At 46.1% G+C, this 22,031-nt stretch overlaps 1 protein-coding gene across 1 annotated transcript in view; it reads left to right on the plus strand.

Annotated features, from left to right (window-relative positions):
* LOC120036666 (voltage-dependent P/Q-type calcium channel subunit alpha-1A-like) overlaps window positions 1-22,031 on the plus strand; it is a gene marked incomplete at its 5' end in the record, with an annotated part of 43,839 nt that overhangs the window by 16,015 nt on the left and 5,793 nt on the right. The window contains 7 exons of the mRNA XM_038983052.1: window positions 2,395-2,500; window positions 3,241-3,348; window positions 7,051-7,154; window positions 11,256-11,348; window positions 11,466-11,489; window positions 11,859-11,984; window positions 15,855-15,968. Of these exons, the coding sequence (XP_038838980.1) occupies window positions 2,395-2,500; window positions 3,241-3,348; window positions 7,051-7,154; window positions 11,256-11,348; window positions 11,466-11,489; window positions 11,859-11,984; window positions 15,855-15,968 (675 nt within the window). The remainder of the gene's footprint in view (window positions 1-2,394; window positions 2,501-3,240; window positions 3,349-7,050; window positions 7,155-11,255; window positions 11,349-11,465; window positions 11,490-11,858; window positions 11,985-15,854; window positions 15,969-22,031) is intronic.

The following is a 22,031-nucleotide window of genomic DNA, read 5'->3' on the forward strand; positions in this document are numbered from 1 at the left end:
TCTTCACTTTGCCATTTCTCTATCTTTCTATTTCTCCTTCTATTTCTCCCTGCCTCTCTCTCTCCATCTCTCTCTCTCTCCATCTCTTTCTCTGCATATCTGCATCTCTCTGCCTTTCTGTCCTCTGTTCATTCATTCCTATCAGCTCAGCTCATCTCTCCTCTCCCTGCCTCACCTCTCTGCTTTATCCTCTCTTTTCTCTCCCTTCTTCTCCTCCCTCCGTTTTGTCCCTCAGTCCTAACAGCCTCCCTCCTGAAGTGTCCCCTGTAATATAACCCCTCCTTCAGACTTTGACCTCTAACCTTCCATCCCCCACCACCTCCATCTACTGTGTCTGGGGGTAACCATAGCAACAGTCCAGTCTTTGAAAATACCTCTCTCCCCTTTCCCTGTGTAAACTGTCATCTGTAGGTGATGACCTTAGTTTGACATTAAAAACCCACAGACCCCCATTCTTGCCCTTCACCTGTCCCCTATTCCCCACCCACCATCACTACCTACCAGCCCAATGAGAGAGGTCAAAACCCTCACACTTGACCTTCACCTCTGACCCACAGAAAAATGTCCCCTGTATGTGTAGTGTTAAATTGTCACCCCCACTCTTCTCTGTTCTGTAGAGACAGACAGACAGTAGTCTTCAGGCAGGATGCTGTGTTACAGACTCGACCAGCTTGTGTGGTGGTAGATCTTTCTTTTATTCTATCACTTTCAACCTCTTTTTCTTATCACTCGCTGTTTATCTCTCTGACGTCTTTTTTCTCTCTCATCCTCAAACCTCTTCTCATCCTCCAACTTCTCCCTTCTTTTGCTTTTGAAAACGATCTCTAAAACGCCACTCACAACCAACCCCCCCTCTCTCTTTTCAATTATTTTCTGATAACGAGATGTATTTTTCCCCACCCACGAACACCTATTGTATAGCCCTCCTCAGGCCTAAGGCAGCCTAACCTAGAACCTCAGCCCATCTTACCTTTTAAAAAATGGCTGCCGCGGCGGCCATCTTGATTTTCTTAGATTACCTTGATAGGCTGAATTCTGTTCTCACACTCACCTATTAACCCTGTCAGGCCCTGCACCCATTATTTACTGAGAGATCAGAGGATTTGAATAGAGCTTTACAGCTCTATTGTCTCTGTATGACAACAACAGCCCTTCATCTAATATCTCCTATAGATGTAGCACATGTAGTTTCAATGATGTCATATCCTCCTGCCAGTAACCACTACTAAACCCAAACAGATAAACATTATTCTTTATTAAACCACACAGAGGATGCTTTCTGTGTACGGCTGTGCCGCTGCTTGTCCTGTGAAGCATTATGTGTGCACCGCATGTTGCATGGGGGGGACAGGGGAGGATGGGGTATGTGTCACAGGGTTTTGGGGTAGGGGAGCAGAGCAGAGTGGTTGGCATGGTCTTGCTGCATGTCTGGGATGTCGCCGTGACAACGGTTACTGCGAGCCTGTCTCTCACACACTAACGTCACGTTGTCTGTGTGTGTTGTCTGTGCATGTGTGTGTGTGTTGTCTCGTGTCCATTTCTCTTATATTGACAAGACCAGAATAAAGGATAAATGAAAACGATGACGTTCCCCTCCCTCTGTCCCTCAGTTTTGCTTTATCGCTTTATGGCCTGGTCTCTGTTGAACTCTGTGAATCTCCAATCCACTACGGGGAGCTCTGTTAGTGGCAGCCAGCTGTCTGCTCTTACTGATCTAGAATCAGATTAATATCCCATAATCCTGAACTAAACCATTCAAGGGGAAAACGCACAAAGCTGACATTGGATCAGAGTCTAACTTCATCCTACACCCTCTATCAGAGAAGGCATAAATAATGCTGTGACACTACTGAACCTGTGAGGTCCTCCTAAGTAACACAACAAGGACTGTTATTCATATCTGTGTACAGACATGAACAAGGTAACACCCACAAGAGGAACCAACCAACTCATAGTAATCAGTAGTGGAAGTGTAATGTTAACCTTTTTAACCCTTTGGCTCTCACAGGCTGTAAAGAAATAATGGTATCATTTGCCACCGCCATGAAAGGATCAAATGACTGAAATATCAATGTTTACATCTTTTTGGTGCTGACAGTACCTAATAACAACTCAGCTGCCATAACTGGTATAGCAATGCCAACGACACATTGTATAGTTGACAGACAGACGTACAGATAGACAGACAGACTCATAGAAACTGCTACAAAAAATGACAGAGCTCCCTTTCCTCCCCTTCCCCCTCACCCCCCCCCCCCCCCCCCCCCCCCCCTCTCCCCAACCCCCTTTCCCTGTCTCCTCACCTGGAGGTTCAGAACACACCTATACCTCCACTTCCTGGGGGGAACACCCTTTTTACTCACCCACCTTCCCCCGATTGGCTCTTTCCAACAGAGGCTGCTGCGGATGGACCTCCCGGTCGCCGACGACAACTCAGTCCACTTCAACTCCACCCTGATGGCCCTGATCCGCACGGCGCTGGACATCAAGATCGCCAAGGGTACGGAAGGTTTGGAACCCCTCTTTCCTGCTTGCCTTTTTCACCATCTCTTCTCCCTGTTTCTTGTCTTCCCTAGAACAGAGCGGGGCAGTCTGCTACTGTAAGGTGGTTGTGTATCGTGTGTACCCTGCTGTCCCTGACACCTACATCGGTCCCTCTGCTTCTCCCACGGTGTCCTAAGTACAGCTCTTTTTCTATAGAGTTTGTATGGTTCTTATTAACCAATAGAATTTAATGTGTACTACCAGCCATACTGTCAGTGTAATAGGGTTTCAAATAGGCTACAGTTCTTTTTTTGTAGACTTTGTAGAGTTCTTGTGAAATAACAATCATAGTTTCAATGTAATTGAGTCTCACTCTATTTGGTTGGCCCAATTAAAGTGAAGATGGCCAGACATACTATTTAATCCCCATGTCTCTGTGTTACATGGCTCATCCACACTATACATTTTAACTGGGAGTCAAAGCTCACCTCTATTAACAAACACATTCTCTTGTGTCTGTGTGCTTGTGTGTGTTTTCATGTCTGTGTGCTTGTGTGTGTTTTCATGTCTGTGTGCTTGTGTGTGTTTTCATGTCTGTGCGTCAATTCTTACACCTCTATGGCTCTGCTGTGTATTTGTATCGATGTGAATGTGTGTGTTTATGTGTGTGTGTTGCTATTATATGTGTGTGTATACACTGGTGCGTGTGTGTGTGTGTGTGCCTGCTTGTGTGTGTGTGTCATTGTGTGTGTGTAGGAGGTGTGGACAAACACCAGATGGATGCAGAGCTGAGGAAAGAGATGATGGCGATTTGGCCCAATCTCTCCCAGAAGACCCTGGACCTCTTAGTCACGCCACATAAGTGTAAGTTGCAGTGTGTTTGGACCGCGACGCGATGCCAGTGTCTGTCTACTTCTTCATGCCACCCGAGGACAGCTTCTCTCAACCAGTCTCCTTCACTGCTGCACCCTCTGATACAGCAGGCACAGCTCCCTACACACACACACACACACACACACACACACACACACACACACACACACACACACACACACACACACACACACACACACACACACACACACACACACACACACACACACACACACACACACACACACAATCACACACACACACACACACACTTTTTATGTACATATAGACACATACCAACACACACACCCATGATTCCCACCAGTCATATCCTCGAAGACGACACACCTAATTTTAGACCTCCAGCCTCCATACACCTCCACCAGCCCTAGCCCCATTTCCCTACAGCAGGCCATGTACCCCATCCACTACCCCCCAGCCCCAGTCCCCACACACCCATATAGACCTCTTTTCTTGCACCCATACCACACCTCCACCCAACCTAACAACTGTACACAGCAGGCCTCATCCTAAAGTCCCAATGCAATACTTCCAACAGCCCATTCCACTGATTCCAGGTCTGTTCTGTAGGCCCAACATCACACCTCCACCGGATCCAATACCAGCAGGCTGTCTGCCCAGCTCTGTGCCTGAGATCAGGGGGTGCCTCTCTATAGACCAACTCTCTATAGTAGTCTTTTCACTCCAGGGGTTTAGTTCATACAGTACTACAGTAGGTCAGAACACTCCAGGGGTTTAGTTAATACAGTGCTACAGTAGGTCAGAACACTCCAGGGGTTTAGTTAATACAGTGCTACTGTAGGTCAGAACACTCCAGGGGTTTAGTTCATACGGTGCTACTGTAGGTCAGAACACTCCAGGGTTTAGTTCATACAGTGCTACAGTAGGTCAGAACACTCCGGGGTTTAGTTCATACGGTGCTACTGTAGGTCAGAACACTCCGGGGTTTAGTTCATACAGTACTACAGTAGGTCAGAACACTCCAGGGGTTGAGTTTATACAGTACTACTGTAGGTAAGAACACTCTGGGGTTTAGTTTATACAGTACTACTGTAGGTCAGAACACTCCGGGGTTTAGTTTATACAGTGCTACTGTAGGTCAGAACACTCCGGGGTTTAGTTTATACAGTACTACTGTAGGTCAGAACACTCCAGGGGTTTAGTTCATACAGTGCTACTGTAGGTCAGAACACTCCAGGGGTTTAGTTAATACAGTATTACTGTAGGTCAGAACACTCTGGGGTTTAGTTTATACAGTACTACTGTAGGTCAGAACACTCTGGGGTTTAGTTCATACAGTACTACTGTAGGTCAGAACACTCCAGGGCTTTAGTTCATACAGTACTACTGTAGGTCAGAACACTCTGGGGTTTAGTTCATACAGTACTACTGTAGGTCAGAACACTCCAGGGGTTTAGTTTATACAGTACTACTGTAGGTCAGAACACTCCAGGGGTTTAGTTTATACAGTATTACTGTAGGTCAGAACACTCTGGGGTTTAGTTTATACAGTACTACTGTAGGTCAGAACACTCCAGGGGTTTAGTTCATACAGTACTACTGTAGGTCAGAACACTCTGGGGTTTAGTTTATACAGTACTACTGTAGGTCAGAACACTCTGGGGTTTAGTTTATACAGTACTACTGTAGGTCAGAACACTCCAGGGGTTTAGTTTATACAGTACTACTGTAGGTCAGAACACTCTGGGGTTTAGTTTATACAGTACTACAGTAAGTCAGAATACTCCAGGGGTTTAGTTCATACAGTGCTACTGTAGGTCAGAACACTCCAGGGGTTTAGTTAATACAGTATTACTGTAGGTCAGAACACTCTGGGGTTTAGTTCATACGGTGCTACTGTAGGTCAGAACACTCCAGGGGTTTAGTTCATACAGTGCTACTGTAGGTCAGAACACTCCAGGGGTTTAGTTCATACAGTACTACTGTAGGTCAGAACACTCTGGGGTTTAGTTCATACAGTACTACAGTAGGTCAGAACACTCCAGGGGTTTAGTTCATACAGTACTACAGTAGGTCAGAACACTCCAGGGCTTTAGTTCATACAGTACTACAGTAGGTCAGAACACTCCGGGGTTTAGTTTATACAGTACTACAGTAGGTCAGAACACTCCAGGGGTTTAGTTTATACAGTGCTACTGTAGGTCAGAACACTCCGGGGTTTAGTTTATACAGTGCTACTGTAGGTCAGAACACTCTGGGGTTTAGTTCATACAGTACTACTGTAGGTCAGAACACTCCAGGGGTTTAGTTCATACAGTACTACTGTAGGTCAGAACACTCCAGGGGTTTAGTTCATACAGTACTACTGTAGGTCAGAACACTCCGGGGTTTAGTTTATACAGTATTACTGTAGGTCAGAACACTCTGGGGTTTAGTTTATACAGTACTACTGTAGGTCAGAACACTCCAGGGGTTTAGTTTATACAGTACTACAGTAGGTCAGAACACTCCAGGGGTTTAGTTTATACAGTGCTACTGTAGGTCAGAACACTCCAGGGGTTTAGTTCATACAGTACTACTGTAGGTCAGAACACTCTGGGGTTTAGTTCATACAGTACTACTGTAGGTCAGAACACTGGCTGCTATGCATGTCGGAGAAATACATACAGGACTAGAAGGAATGCACAAGTGCCAAAGCACTAGTTGCTATGTAGATATTAGCTGTATATTATATGAAAGTAAGCATGATTTACAGTATAGGTAAAGGCATCTGGGTCAGGTGCGTTATAGCTACTCACCATATTGCTAATTGTACCAAATGTTATCAGAATGCACAGGCTTCTGTGCCCTGCTAATAACGTTCAAACCAAATTGAAATAAAATGTTTGGCAATTTAGCATGCTGGTGAACGGTGTACAGAAATGGCCAATAGCATAATGCTTGTGAACACACTTTTTTGAACTGGACTTTAGGCCCTTTTATTGTGAAGATGTGCTCTGCTGTTGACACCTGGAAATGACTCTCTTTCAAAGACTGTTATCACACTTTTTTTCTCTTCTGAAGCTCTGTTTTGTTTATCTGTTTGGAGATAACAAAGTACAAGGTCCAAATTGAACTAAGTACAACATGTCCACCTTCTATTGAGAAGTAAAGGGGGAACCATCAGTCCTGCATCAGAATGCCAAAACAGCATCAAAGCAGCCCCAGTAGTTCTGTTGGTACTGTCCAGTCCTCTACCAGGTCCCCCATCTACACAATGAAGTGGTCTTGAGTCTTGTCTTCTGATTGAAGACCACCAGTCAGTAGAAATACAGAAAAGATGCAAAGAAAGAAAGACTACAGTTAAACAGAGAAAGAAAGACTACAGTTAAACAGAGAAAGAAAGACTACAGTTAAACAGAGAAAGAAAGACTACAGTTAAACAGAGAAAGAAAGACTACAGTTAAACAGAGAAAGAAAGACTACAGTTAAACAGAGAAAGAAAGACTACAGTTAAACAGAGAAAGAGAAAATGTGACACATGATCATTTTTTAGTCCGAGTCTGTTTGTGAAAAGACTATCAGCTCTGTGTTCGTGTATATGTGTGTATTTGTCTGTGTGAGTTTGTCTCTCTCTCTGCGTGCCTCGTCCCCTCTACTCCCATCCCTCTCGCTCAGGGTCCCATACGTAGTGGTCTAATCGTGCAGGGTAACTTGTCCCTCTCTCAGCAGCAACAGACCTGACGGTGGGGAAGATCTACGCTGCCATGATGATCATGGAGTACTACAGGCAGAGCAAGGCCAAGCGCTCTCAGGCGCGGCTAGAGGCGGAGCAGGTACAACTACTGTCCCTAGGAACCATCCCCAAACCTTCAGACAACGCAGACTGACTGAGGGCAGAGTCAGACTGACTAGAAATACTGCTGTGCTGTTAGTACAGGGGTCAAAGCGGAGCTGTGACAACCCATAACCACGCCCACCCACAGTCTTACTATAGCATTTACTTACTACGTTATTGTAAGGTCACTTGTTATCATTGACCTCACCTGGCTAAAGGTTAGAGGTCAAAGGTTAGAGGACCACTGCCATTGGGTTTACCCACTCTAGTCTTGCCTCTGTGTTCTTCCATCCTCCCTTCCTTTCTATCTATCTCTGCAGTTAGTCGGTATAAAACTCTGTGAGGCCCTCTGGTGGACAAAGTATATCATGTTATATTACATTCATGTTATATTACATTTGTACATGATATTATATTATTGCTAGAGCATCTATACAGAAAACCAGCAGATTATATTTCAAGCACAATTATATAATTCTGAATCACAATTATTTCTAAAGAAGAGGCACTTTTCTGCTATACAGAACCCTCTCGATCATCTTTGAATTGGTTTGGGCTGGGTGTCTTTGTCACAGCTCTGGATGGCGAAGACTGTACGACGTTAATGTACATTCCTCACCTAAGCCTGTTCCTCTTTATCCTCCCTTTTCTTGGCTGTGAATCCACTGCTAGTGATGATGATGATGATGATGATGATGCTAGTCTTCCCAAGCCTTTTAGCCACACCCTGGCCTTGGACTGTTGCCCTACACCCTGGACTGTAGCATTGCACTGTAGCCCCCTATTCCCTGTTGACAGAGAGAATGCATATACAACCAATACAATGGATCTTGTGTTTATGTAGTCACATGTGAAGCCACTGACGATAAAACGTTAAAGTTGTAGCAGTATTCGTAACACAGTTACAGAAACATTTTAAGTGTAAGTAAAAGATGACGTTTTAAATTACGGAGATTGTTTTATTTTGTTTTATTTGTATTTCTCACGCACACACATACACGCTTTCCTATTTTACAGACAGAGTCCTACTCCTCCTCTCCTCTCTCACTGCACTCTAAGCATGCCACTTTCCCTGCTCTGCTATGGCCACCTGCTACCACTCTCTGTACACAACTCTCAGCCATATCAATTCTTCATGACTTCATTTCTGCCTTCTGGCATTCCTTCCTTGTAGGATAGCACAAGGAAGAGGTTGGTCTTGAAGGGATAGTCACTAAATTCAAAGTTTAAACAATGATCTTAACTCTTTTTCTCTGGCACATGATGTGAAGGGCGTGAGAGAGGCAGGATATTGGAAGATCTAGGAGTTAGTTGAGAGAGTCTGGCTCTGTCTGAGCTTTAGAAACTGACCTCAAACCTGCCTTAGCCATGTGTATAGATTTGTATAGAGGAGGTGTAGAGAGGAGGTGTAGAGAGGGGCAGCTCAGTAAGAGGAGGTGTAGAGAGGGTTACAGGGGAGAGGGGAGAGGATGTGTAGGGGTAAAGGGTGGGAGAGCAGACATTGGCTGGAGAGCAGGATGGGTGACGATTGGATGAGGATGTTGCAGCTTTTTGAAGAGTTGGTTGAATGGGACCTACAGTATGAGTCAGGGGATAGTTTGATTGGAGAAGGCACAGGAACTCCTCGGGAACATGATGGAGATATCTAAGAAGGATACCATCTAAACAACTGTAGAAACCACCCTCTATCACCTGTCAAAGTACAATGGAAGACTCATAAGACAAGCTGAGAAGACTCAAGAGTTGGTCACCCAATACTTAGAGTCAAGTCATGTCATATGCTTGGTCTTCATTCACAACCACAACCATACCACCCAGCTGGTCCTTGTGCTTTTACTCTAATGCTCCCAAGGCGTACTTACCCATGACCACAAACATGTACAGAGCACAAACACTCACACACTGGAGTTTCTTGGGCAACGAATGGTATCAAACTTTTCAGACTCTTCAGCATGCTCACAGCCCGATGGCGATAATTGATGATGTCACTGCAACATCCTCATCCAATCGTCGCCCATCCTGCTCTCCAGCCAATGTCTGCTCTCCCACCCTTTATCCCTACACATCCTCTCCCCTCTCCCCTGTACCCCTCTCTACATCTCCTCTTACTGAGCTGCCCCTCACTCTCCTCCCCCTTGCACCCCCACCTCCCTTCCCCTCCTTCCCAACCCCCACCCCTGCTGCTACTTGCTTACAGAAGGACAGGAGCAGAGGAGTGGACTTCCCTCCCCCTTGCACCATCTCAGACAGTATTATTACCATAGTGTTAGATAAGGAGAGACATAGTGAAGGATAGCATCTATCCCAGTGATGAGAGTTTCTTCCCTGCATGATTCCAGGTAGAGCTTGCTGCCATAGATAAGCATGTGCTTTGTGATGATGTGAGACTAGGTGTGGGACCTGGAGAATGGGAATATCCTTGCTTCGAACGGTTCAGGTTCGGACAAGAACTGTTCCAAGTGTTTAGAAATGATGATTGGACAAATATTGTTTGGAAAAATATTTGTGTGCTATTTTCTTGTATGACCTGGGACCTTTGTGATCCATCCACTTTAAACGTTGACCCTCCATGGCTTGTGAAATCCTTAAACCAAAACAGCTACTTACCATTGATAATCCATTCCAGCTAGCAAGTATATACTGGCCCAGGAGTGGCCCACTGCCTGCATGGTTTACGGCCCACAGCTGGAAACCAAATGCGGCCCAACAACATTTTGCCCAGATATCTTACGGACATAAAAGTAGCAGTTTGTCAGTTTTAAGTGGATGTGTAATAACTGAATGACACTGTATGTGGTTATTTGAACACACTTACTCCCACCATGCATTTCACCTACACTAAGAAAAACAGGTGCTATCCAGAACCTAAAAGAGTTCTTAAGCTGTCCCCATTGGAGAACCATTTGATGAACCCTTTTTGATTCCAGATATAACCCTTTTGGTTCCAGGTAGAACCCCTTTGGGTTCTATGTAGACCCCTTCTACAAAGGGTTCTGCCTGGAACCCAAAACAGTTCTTCCTGGAACCAAAAATGGTTTTCCTATGGGGACATCCAAAAAACCCTTTGGAACCCTTTTTTCTAAGAGTGTACTGTATGTTCCCAACAGGTCTACTCCCAGTCCTCGTCTTCCTCTCTCTTTTTCATCCTTCCTCTATCCCTCCTTGTGTCCCCTTTCTCTCTCGATATTCGCTCACATGGACTTCTACCTCTATTCTTTCCTTTTCTCATCCTCCTCCTGTCTTCCTTTCTCTATCATCATGTTTATATTATTTACAGACTATTCTCCCTCCTCTCCTTATGTGTCAACGTCTGTTTTCAACAGAGACTTGGAATGTTCTCTTCCTGATGGATCTGTCCATTGGTTTTGCACTGATGTTCTGCCTTGTTCAACTCTTCCTTATTCCCTCCCTGGTCTTGCTGTTCTACTGCTCTAATGGATTGTTGGACTGGCTCAAACTGCACCCACCGACTCTCATTTCCTGGTTGCCGATAGTGATCATTTGGCTGCTTGAGGTCAAATGGGGATCAAAAGTCAAGGTTGAAATCCATTCAGGTCGAGAGGTAAACACTGTCCATCCTGTCGAATGGGTTGTGTATTGAATGGCACCCTTTTCATGCTATAGTGCACTTCTTTTGAATCAAAGCCTAGGTGAAAATCAGAAATAGTGTGTCATTTGAGATGTGTTCCTATGAGCAACATGCAAATTGTCTGTTCAAATAAAAAATACTGTAGACAAAGAGCTTAATTAATGCCAGACAAATCCAGACCTCTTTGTAGCATCCAACGGAACACGTCCAAATCCATAGCTAGGTACTGTATACTGTAGGTCATATACAGTGGCTATGGCTCTGGTTAATACCCTTCATTCATGGTGACCTGGAAGTAGATGATTCATTGGCATGAGCCTTCCATTCTCACATTTACAGCAGGACTCCAACTCCCCTCCCAGAATGCTCTCTGGCTCAGTCAGCCCCTGCTGACTGAAACCCTTCCTCCCCCTGGATGCTGTGACCTGCTCTGAACTCACTTTCTTCTCCACCTTCCCCATTTCCTGTATGTCTACCTTAAAGCCGGCGGCCATGTTGTATCTCACACAGAATCGAACGACATTACTGTTTCAGCGCGTGGAGCCGCCCTCACCCATCCAGGACGGGCCTCTCAGCCTCCCTCCTACCCAACCGGCAGACCCCGTCAACAGCCTGTGAGTAGACCCCTGCCCCCCCCCCCCTCCAACTCTCTCTCTGGGTCTCTCTCTCTGTCCTCTCCCTCTCTCTGTTTTCTCTCTCCCTCTTTCTCTGCAGCCAGAGGGAGGATGGGTAGTGGCTCCACAGGTGGAGTGTCATCCACGAGAAGGAGGAGCAGGACGACACGCTGGGCGGACACGCCTCACGTGTAGAGGACCTGTGTGTGCATGTGCGTGTGTAGTGTGTTCAGAAAGGCTGGTTTGTGGGGATGAGTGCATTCAGTTAGCCTCATACAAGCGCTGAATGCATGGGTCTGATGAAGGTGATGTATATGGGGCCTGGCTTGTGTGTATGCATGCGTGTGCCCGTGTTTGCCTATCTGTGTGTATATATGTCCCGGGTCTGACTGGGTGTGTGTGTGTGTGTGTGTTGTAGACCGGTGGAGGGAGGTGGTGTGTGTGTGTGTGTGTGTGCGAGGGGCCTGTCTGACTGTCTGTGTGTTGTAGACCGGTGGAGGGGGGGGTTCCAGAGAGCCAGTCGTGGGTGACAGTGCGGGCTCAGGAGATGTCCCAGAGAGTAGGCAGCTGGAGTCCTGAGGGACAGCACTCTGAGGATGGCCTGGACAGCAGGCATAACTCGCAGGTAACACATATACACAGGTGCGCAAACACACACACACACACACCAGCATCCAGAGGAATCCCTGGACAACAGACATAACTCATAAGTGTATATACACGCACATGCATATGCACAAATACAGATCAATACAGTACGTGCATGTAACATGTACAGTATGTCATTGCACACAAGAACACACTAATAAATGGTTCCCAGTAAACATGAAATAGTGATTTTCTTTCATGCTATTCATGTTTCATGTTGTCTGAACATATTTTCATTGGACTGGTTCATATAGAGCTCGTGTCCTGGTGCTCTTTCCTTACAGGATATTTAGGGTCATCATTGTTGAATCAACTCGTACACAGAGTCACCGCTGGCTCTGTTTTATTCCTGCCTATTGTCCAATTCCATATGGTCCCTACAGCTCCTCTCCCTATAGGCACTTAGACAGATCTGAAAGGTGTATAGGTGTAAGCAATACAGCACATTCATCTAATGGCTTTGAGTCATTACTAATCCTTTCAGATCTACATGAAGGGCCCAGGAGTTAGAGTTAGTTATTGGGAAAATGTGAACATGATGGTTTCCCTATAACCTGCCCTGATTGGCTATGCCTGCTTAAACCCTCCCACCATTCACATCCCATACCCATCGACCCCCCTCAGCCCCCAGGCCCACAACCTCCAAGCCCTCATCCCCCAAGCCCTCAAACCCTCATCCCCCAAGCCCTCAAACCCTCATCCCCCAAGCCCTCAAACCCTCATCCCCCAAGCCCTAAATAACATAATATTATCAAAATCCGTCTGTTTAAGATTGAGATATATTTTTGTATTGGCTGCGTCTCAATCCATCGGATACGCCCTTGTCGGCCTTCTGCATCTGTGGTGGAAAGTGGCAGAACAGCACTGTTTGTCAGACCAGGAGACATCCCGAAAATCGGTCTTCTCACGAAAACGTCTACAGCGTCCAAACGATGGTGTTCTCCGTTTTGCTTTACGACACCCACAAGTGTCACTGGACTTGTCTGAAAGTAACCCAGTACCGGTTTAAAAAAGGAATCGAAGTATGCTATATATATATACAAAAGTATGTGAACACCTCTTCAAATTAGTGGATTCGGCTATTTCAGCCAAACCGTTGCTGACAGGTGTATAAAATCAAGCACACAGCCATGCAATCTCCATAGACAAACATTGGCAGTAGAATGGCCCGTACTGAAGAGGTCAGTGACTTTCAATGTGGCACCGTCATAGGAGGCCACCTTTCGAAGTCAGTTCGTCATATTTCTTCCCCGCTGGAGCTGCTCTGGTCAACTGTAAGTGCTGTTATTGTGAAGTGGCAATATATATACATATATATATATATATAGTGCCAGTGAAAGGTTCGGTTTGGACACACCTACTCATTCAAGGGTTTTTCTTTATTTTTCCTAGACATCAAAACTATGAAATAGCACATATGGAATCATGTAGTAACCAGAAAAGTGTTAAACCAATCAAAATACATTTTAGATTATTCAAAGTAGCCACCACATGCCTTGATGACAGCTTTGCACACTCTTGGCATTCGCTCAACCAGCTTCATGAGGTAGTCACCTGGAATGCTTTTCCAACAGTCTTGACGGAATTCACACATATGCTGAGCACTTGTTGGCTGCTTTTCTTTCACTCTGCGGTCGAACCCATCCCAAACCATCTCAATTGGGTCGAGGCCGGGTGATTGTGGAGGCCAGGTCATCTGATGAAACACTCCATCACTCTCATTATTGGTCAAATAGCCCTTACACAGCCTGGAGGTGTGTTTTGGGACATTTTCATGTTGAAAAACAAATGATAGTCCCACTAAGCTCAAACCAGATGGGATAGCATATCGCTGCAGATTGCTGTGGTATCCATGCTGGTTAAGTGTGCCTTGAATTCTAAATAAATCACAGACAGTGTCACACCTCCTCCTTCATGGGAACCACACATGCAAAGATCATCTGTTCACCTACTCTGCATCTCACAAAGACCAAAAATCTCCAATTTGGACTCATCAAACCAAGACAGATTTCCACCGCTCTAATGTCCATTGCTCGTGTTTCTTGGCCCAAGCAAGTCTCCTCTTATTGGAGTCCTTTAGTAGTGGTTTCTTTGCAGCAATTCGACCCTGAAGGCCTGATTCATGCAGTCTCCTCTGAACAGTTGATGTTGAGATGTGTGTCTTACTTGAACTCTGTGAAGCATTTATTTGGGTTGAAATTTCTGAGGCTGGTAACTCTAATGAACTTATCCTCTGCAGCAGAGGCAACTCTGGGTCTTCCTCTCCTGTGGTGGTCCTCATGAGAGCCAGTTTCATCATAGCGCTTGATGATTTTTGTGACTGAACTTGAAGAAACTTTCAAAGTTCTTGACATTTTCTGAATTGACTGACCTTCATGTCTTAAAGTAATGATGGACTGTCATTTCTCTTTGCTTATTAGAGCTGTTCTTGCCATAATATGGACTTGGTCTTTTACCAAATAGGGCTATCTTCTTTATACCATCCCTACTTTGTCACAACACAACTGATTGGCTCAAATACATTAAGAAATGAAACAAATTTACTTTTAACAAGGCACACCTGTTAACCTTATATGAAATGCAGTCCAGGTGACTACCTCATGAAGCTGGTTGAGAGGATGCCAAAAGTGTGCAAAGCTGTCATTAAGGCAAAGGGTGGCTACTTTAAAGTATCTCAAATATACAATATATTTTGATTTATTTAACACTTTTTTGGGCTACTACATGATTCCATATGTGTTATTTCATAGTTTTGATGTCTTCACTATTATTCTACAACGTAGAATATAGTAAAAATAAAGAAAAAACTTGGAATGAGTAGGTGTGTCTGAACTTTGTACTGGTACTGTATATATGTGTTTATATATACCTAAATCAAATAGCTAAATGATCCATGGTATGACCATCTTAAAACAATTCCATGTGTTAGCGTAGACTTTTAGAGGTTAAATTTCAACTTAAATGGGGTAGGGATGTCCCAAGGATACCAGATAGCACGGACCAAGCCCTCAGCCCCCAAACCTTCAGCCCCCAAGCCCTCTATCCCCAAGCCCCCTGCGCCGAAGCCACCTGCACCGAAGCCCCCTGTACCGAAGCCCCCTGTACCGAAGCCCCCTGTACCGAAGCCCCCTGTACCGAAGCCCCCTGTACCGAAGCCCCCTGTACCGAATCACCCTGTACCGAAGCCCCCTGCACCGAAGCCCCCTGCACCGAAGCCCCCTGCACCGAAGCCACCTGTTCCGAAGCCACCTGTACCGAAGCCCCCTGCACCGAAGCACCCTGCACCGAAGCCCCCTGTACCGAAGCCCCAGTACAGTACCGAAGCCCCCTGTACCGAAGCCCCCTGTTCCCGAAGCCACCTGTACCGAAGCCTCCTGCACTGAAGCCCCATGCCTCAGCCTCAGCAGTTCCCGCTCTTGATCCAAGTCCAGGTCCAAGTCCTAGCTCCTAGCCCCTTGCCCTAGATCTAAACCTAGCCGTAAACCTTCCCCCATCCCCATTTCCCAGGCATTTCCCAGGCTCAAACCCCAGTCCCTCCCACACTACACTACATGCTACTGTACACCACAGGAAGCTGCTGAGGGGAAGATGGCTCATAACAATAGCTGGAACGGAGCAAATGGAATGTCATCAAACACATGGAAACTATGTTTGATGTATTTGGTACTATTCCATTAATTCCAATCCAACCATTAACATGAGCCCGTCCTCCCCAATTAAGGTCCCATCAACCTCCTGTGCACACTACACTCACCCACACTCACGTGGGATAAAGGATGACAAACACACCATTGTCCCCGTCATATTCCTTCATCACAGTCACGCCTGCTCTCACTCTATTTTGCAGACGGTAGAGATGAGAGAGATGGGGCGTGATGGTTACTCGGATACCGAGCACTTTCAGCCAATGGAAGGCCACGGAAGGGCCGCTTCCATGCCACGCCTTCCAGGCGACAACCAAGTGAGCACCCCTCATTTCCTCTCCTCCCTCCCTCTCTCGCTCCCTCTAGCTTTTCATCTCCTTGACTCAATCTCCACGATAAGCTACATGACTAGAGACACACAAAGACTAGAGACAGACTATTTATAATCCAACACAGTGCATAGCAAAATACTATGAAACATTGCTGAAAATGGACACGTGATACTTTCAAGCATATTTAAAAAATTAAAAAATAAAAAAGCATGGTATTTGACGTGATATCATGCATTTTGACGGTAGCTCCCCTTTCTATGCTGTTGAAATATCGCCCATAGGATGTTTCCCAGACAGACTTACAGGTAAGTCTTACAGAAGTCTTACAGACTAACACCCCAACACCCCACTCTTCCTCCCCTCCTCCTCTCCACTCATCCCCATGGAGGTGTGTTACTGTGGTTGTCCCTTCTCATCCAGTACCAAGTCATCTCTGCTATATTGTCACACACACACTCTTTGTTTAAGGTAGTCCATCGTATCCGATGATGACTTCCACTACTGCTTGTTGGATCACTGATGACTGTATAATCTGATGCGGGATGCACACTGTTGCCACAGACAGAGCACACAAAGGCCTGTCCTGTTGAGGCCAGTGAAGTCATGGTCTACGTTCAGTCCTTTTTTCCTCGGTCAACTGCACTCCTTGATGGCAGAGGCCACGCCAGGTGGAACGGTCCGCAACAACAGTCTGGAGGGAGGCAGAGTTTACCCCACACTTCTTTAGTGATGTCTTCAGTTGGTCCTTTAGCCACTTTTTCTGCCCACCTGAAGAGCGACAGCCCAGTTGTAGCTGTCCGTACAGCGTATTTCACGGCAGGCGATCCTCTGGCATCCGGATGGCATGGCCGAGCCATCTAAGCTGGTGGTGTGTGATGGACGCTTCAATACTCATGCAGTTGGTTTTCTGTAGGATCTCTGAGTGCGGAACACGGTCCTGCCAGGTCACTTTCAAAGTGCTTTGAAGGCATTCTATGTGAAAGGACTCCAGTTGTTTTAAGTGTCGGCTGTGGACTGTACATGTTTCACATCCATAAAGGACTGTAGATACACACACTGCCTGGTAGACTGCAACTTTGGTGTGGAGGTGCAGGTTGCTGTTGGTAAAAACCCTCTTCCTTAGCCGACCTAAAGACGACAAGGTCTGTTTGACCCGATTCTGGATATCCTGGTCGAAGATTAAAATGTGATACAATGGGAAGTGAGGAGTCTGAGATGGAGAATGGAGGTGTTTCAGGCGGAGGATCAGATGACCACTGACATAGGACCTCTGTTTTTGGGACGTTAACAGACAGCCCCATTAGGCTATACGCTCGCACAGCTGCTCTGAGTATGGCTTGTAGAGCTTCTGGGGTATGTGCCACGAGTGCAATCATCCGCATACTGGAGCTCAAGTACTTGTTAAGATTTGAGCTTTATGGCAGCTTGAAGCTTCCTAATGTTGAAGAATTTTCCATCCAATCTGAAGTACAGGGTCACCCCACTCTCTGTTTCCATGTCCTTGTGCAGGACTGCTGTGACACACAAGAAGAAGACATTGAATAGGACCGGCGCAAGCACACACCATTGCCTCACACCAGTACCAACTCTAAAAGGGTTCAGACTCCTGACAGCTAATTCTTACTCTGGCCACCATCTCCTCATGGATCTGACGCAGGACGTTCACACATTTCCCAGTGCAGCCATACTGCAGGAGGACCTTCCAAATGAGTTCACGGTGTACTGTGTCAAAGGCTTTGGACTGATCCAGAAAGGCCATGAACAGGTACTGTGTCTGTTCACTGCACTTTTTCTGCAGTTGTTGTGCACTGAAGATCATGTCCACCATGCTTCTGTTCTTTCTGAAGCTGCACTGGGACTCCGGGAGCAGGTCTGCAGTGACGGTGTCGATGATTCTGTGGTGGAAGACCTTCACCAGGACTTTGACAGCAACTGGAAGGAATGATATGCCCCTGCTGTTGCCGCAGATGGATTTGCCTCCCTTGTTTTTTGTATATATGTTTGCATCCCTCCATTGATCGGGATGTGCTCTTGTCTCCATACCTCAGAGATGAACAGGCAAACTGCTCTGGTACAGAGATAGCCCCCCAGTTTTAGGATCTCAGCAGGGATGGAGTCAGGTCCAGGAGTTGAGTTATTCTTCAGTGACCTGACGGTGGTGCAGACCTCAGAAAAGGTGGGTGGGAGATCAAGGCTCTGGATGGTGGGCAGTGTTTGGAGCTCCTCCAGGACTGAGTAGTCAACTGGGCTCGGCTGGTTTAAGAGGGCTTCACCTCTGGACTATCGTAGTTTGGTCCTTTATGAGAGTGGACCCATCTGCACTTCTTAGGGGACAGAGAAAGCAACTTCCTGGGCCGTGGGTTGTCTTCGGGGCATCATACAACTTCCTGGGCCGTGGGTTGTCTTCAGGGCATCATACAACTTCTTGGGCCGTGGGTTGTCTTCGGGGCATCATACAACTTCTTGGGCCGTGGGTTGTCTTCGGGGCATCATACAACTTCTTGGGCCGTGGGTTGTCTTCGGGGCATCATACAACTTCCTGGGCCGTGGGTTGTCTTCGGGGCATCATACAACTTCCTGGGCCGTGGGTTGTCTTCGGGGCATCATACAACTTCCTGGGCCGTGGGTTGTCTTCGGGGCACCATACAACTTCTTGGGCCGTGGGTTGTCTTCGGGGCATCATACAACTTCTTGGGCCGTGGGTTGTCTTCGGGGCATCATACAACTTCTTGGGCCGTGGGTTGTCTTCGGGGCATCATACAACTTCTTGGGCCGTGGGTTGTCTTCGGGGCATCATACAACTTCCTGGGCCGTGGGTTGTCTTCGGGGCATCATACAACTTCTTGGGCCGTGGGTTGTCTTCGGGGCATCATACAACTTCTTGGGCCGTGGGTTGTCTTCGGGGCATCATACAACTTCTTGGGCCGTGGGTTGTCTTCAGGGCATCATACAACTTCTTGGGCCGTGGGTTGTTTTCGGGGCAACATACAACTTGTGCATGTTTTATCTATCCCCACAAGATTGAAGTTCTTGTGCTTTGGAGATCCACCACTCATTTTGTCGTAGAGTACTCTGTGCCTCCTTCCGCTGCTACACACACACACACACACACACACACACACACACACACACACACACACACACACACACACACACACACACACACACACACACACACACACACACACACACACACACACACACACACACACACACACACACACCAGCACACATGTACATTCTTCTACCCTCATAACTATCACTGCTGTCAAGCCCTAGATCTTCTTTCTTTCTCTTCCTTTTTCTCTCTCCAGCCTCAGTTCTTATCTTCTATCTAAATCAATCTTTATTTCTCTTTCTCTCTCCAGCTAAAGTTCTTATCTTCTATCTAAATCATTCTTTCTTTCCCTCTTCTCTAATGGTTTTGCTACAAAGGTGACTTGAAATGTGGGGTTTTGTTTCAACCAGGTTTGAATTTGAAATCATGCCCAACTGCAAATGATCTAGTGTCATTTTGGGGTCAACATTTCTTTGAGAAGGTATTGTTCAAGTGGTCGAGTGGTGTACTGTCATGCTCAAACTAAAAGATATAGAAAATAGAATACTACTATCTTGAAACAAAAACTGTCACCAGGTTGAAACAGTGCTTTTGCTCTGATATGAGTAAGTGTACTGCTGCTATGTGTGGATGTGTGACTATGTCCTGATGTCCTGTGTGTGTGTGTGTGTGTGTGTGTGTGTGTGTGTGTGTGTGTGTGTGTGTGTGTGTGTGTGTGTGTGTGTGTGTGTGTGTGTGTGTGTGTGTGTGTGTGTGTGTGTGTGTGTGTCATCCAGTCTTCTTTCGTACTCTTGTGTGTCGTAAGTTGTGCCTTTACACTGTACTTCACTGTACTGTTGTTATTGCCGTAGTAGCATGGTGTTGATGGGTGCTGTTACTATGGTGACTGTGGTGTAGATGGTAGTGTTGTTGCCATGGTGACCTTGTCTATAACACTGTCTCTGGCTCTCCAGTGTCTGTGCGCTACTGTGGTAAGTGTTGTTTCTCCCCTCACCGCTGCTTTTGTGTCTAACCGGGTTCTCTCTCTCTCTCTCCTCTCCTCCATCTCACCTCCCTTTCTTTTCGGGTTATCCTCACCCATATTTATCCCCCTCTCCATTTCTCCCTCGCTCTCTGCCCACGCCTCCCCCGTTATCCGATTTTCACCCCCTCGCCTTACCTTCTTCACCCCTCCCTTCAATATTTATTTGCGTATCCATCCCTCTCTCCTTCCCTGTCCCTCTGTCCTCTTCTGTGTGTCTGTGTGTGCTCTACCTGTGCTGTATCCGTGGCTGTGATGTGTGTGTGCGTGTGTGTGTCTTCTCTGTGCTCACACAGCAGCGAAGGAAAGGGAGGCAGCGTGGAAATAACCTCAGTGTATGTACCCTGTCTCCCCCATCTCTCCCCCTTTCTTTCTCTCTCTCACTCACTGATTCACTCACTCACGAAAACCATTTCTCTCTTTCTCTGTCTGTCTCCATCTCTGCCTCTCTCTCCTCATGTCATCTCCTAACATGGTTGTGAATTTCTAAGTCAGTTAAACACATAGTTCTTAGCTGATTCAACTGGATTTCATAAGTTCAGACAATTTGATTAATTATAGTCATCTGGACTTTTTTTGTCAACACAACTGTTATGTTGCTTCAGTTGATATGACTTCATGGATGTGAATTTCTAAGTTGAGGACACACATAGTGCTTAGCTGATTCAACTTGATTTCATACGTTTAAAAAAATTGCAACTCAACAAAGGTTGTTGACTTGACTATATACAGAGGGGCAAAAAAGTATTTAGTCAGCCACCAATTGTGCAAGTTCTCCCACTTAAAAAGATGAGAGAGGCCTGTAATTTTCATCATAGGTACACTTCAACTATGACAGACAAAATTAGAAAAAAAAATCCAGAAAATCACATTGTAGGATTTTTAATGAATTTATTTGCAAATTATGGTGGAAAATAAGTATTTGGTCAATAACAAAAGTTTATCTCAATACTTTGTTATATACCCTTTGTTGGCAATGACAGAGGTCAAACGTTTTCTGTAAGTCTTCACAAGGTTTTCACACACTGTTGCTGGTATTTTGGCCCATTCCTCCATGCAGATCTCCTCTAGAGCAGTGATGTTTTGGGGCTGTTGCTGGGCAACACGGACTTTCAACTCCCTCCAAAGATTTTCTATGGGGTTGAGATCTGGAGACTGGCTAGGCCACTCCAGGACCTTGAAACGCTTATTACGAAGCCACTCCTTCGTTGCCCGGGCGGTGTGTTTGGGATCATTGTCATGCTGAAAGACCCAGCCACGTTTCATCTTCAATGCCCTTGCTGATGGAAGGAGGTTTTCACTCAAAATCTTACGATACATGGCCCCATTCATTCTTTCCTTTACACGGATCAGTCGTCCTGGTCCCTTTGCAGAAAAACAGCCCCAAAGCATGATGTTTCCACCCCCATGCTTCACAGTAGGTTTGGTGTTCTTTGGATACAACTCAGCATTCTTTGTCCTCCAAACACGACGAGTTGAGTTTTTACCAAAAAGTTATATTTTGGTTTCATCTGACCATATGACATTCTCCCAATCTTCTTCTGGATCATCCAAATGCTCTCTAGCAAACTTCAGACGGGCCTGGACATGTACTGGCTTAAGCAGGGGGACACGTCTGGCACTGCAGGATTTGAGTCCCTGGCGGCGTAGTGTGTTACTGATGGTAGGCTTTGTTACTTTGGTCCCAGCTCTCTGCAGGTCATTCACTAGGTCCCCCCGTGTGGTTCTAGGATTTTTGCTCACCGTTCTTGTGATCATTTTGACCCCACGGGGTGAGATCTTGCGTGGAGCCCCAGATCGAGGGAGATTATCAGTGGTCTTGTATGTCTTCCATTTCCTAATAATTGCTCCCACAGTTGATTTCTTCAAACCAAGCTGCTTACCTATTGCAGATTCAGTCTTCCCAGCCTGGTGCAGGTCTACAATTTTGTTTCTGGTGTCCTTTGACAGCTCTTTGGTCTTGGCCATA

Source organism: Salvelinus namaycush, unplaced genomic scaffold, assembly GCF_016432855.1.
Source record: "Salvelinus namaycush isolate Seneca unplaced genomic scaffold, SaNama_1.0 Scaffold1418, whole genome shotgun sequence".
NCBI classification, from domain to species: domain Eukaryota; kingdom Metazoa; phylum Chordata; class Actinopteri; order Salmoniformes; family Salmonidae; genus Salvelinus; species Salvelinus namaycush.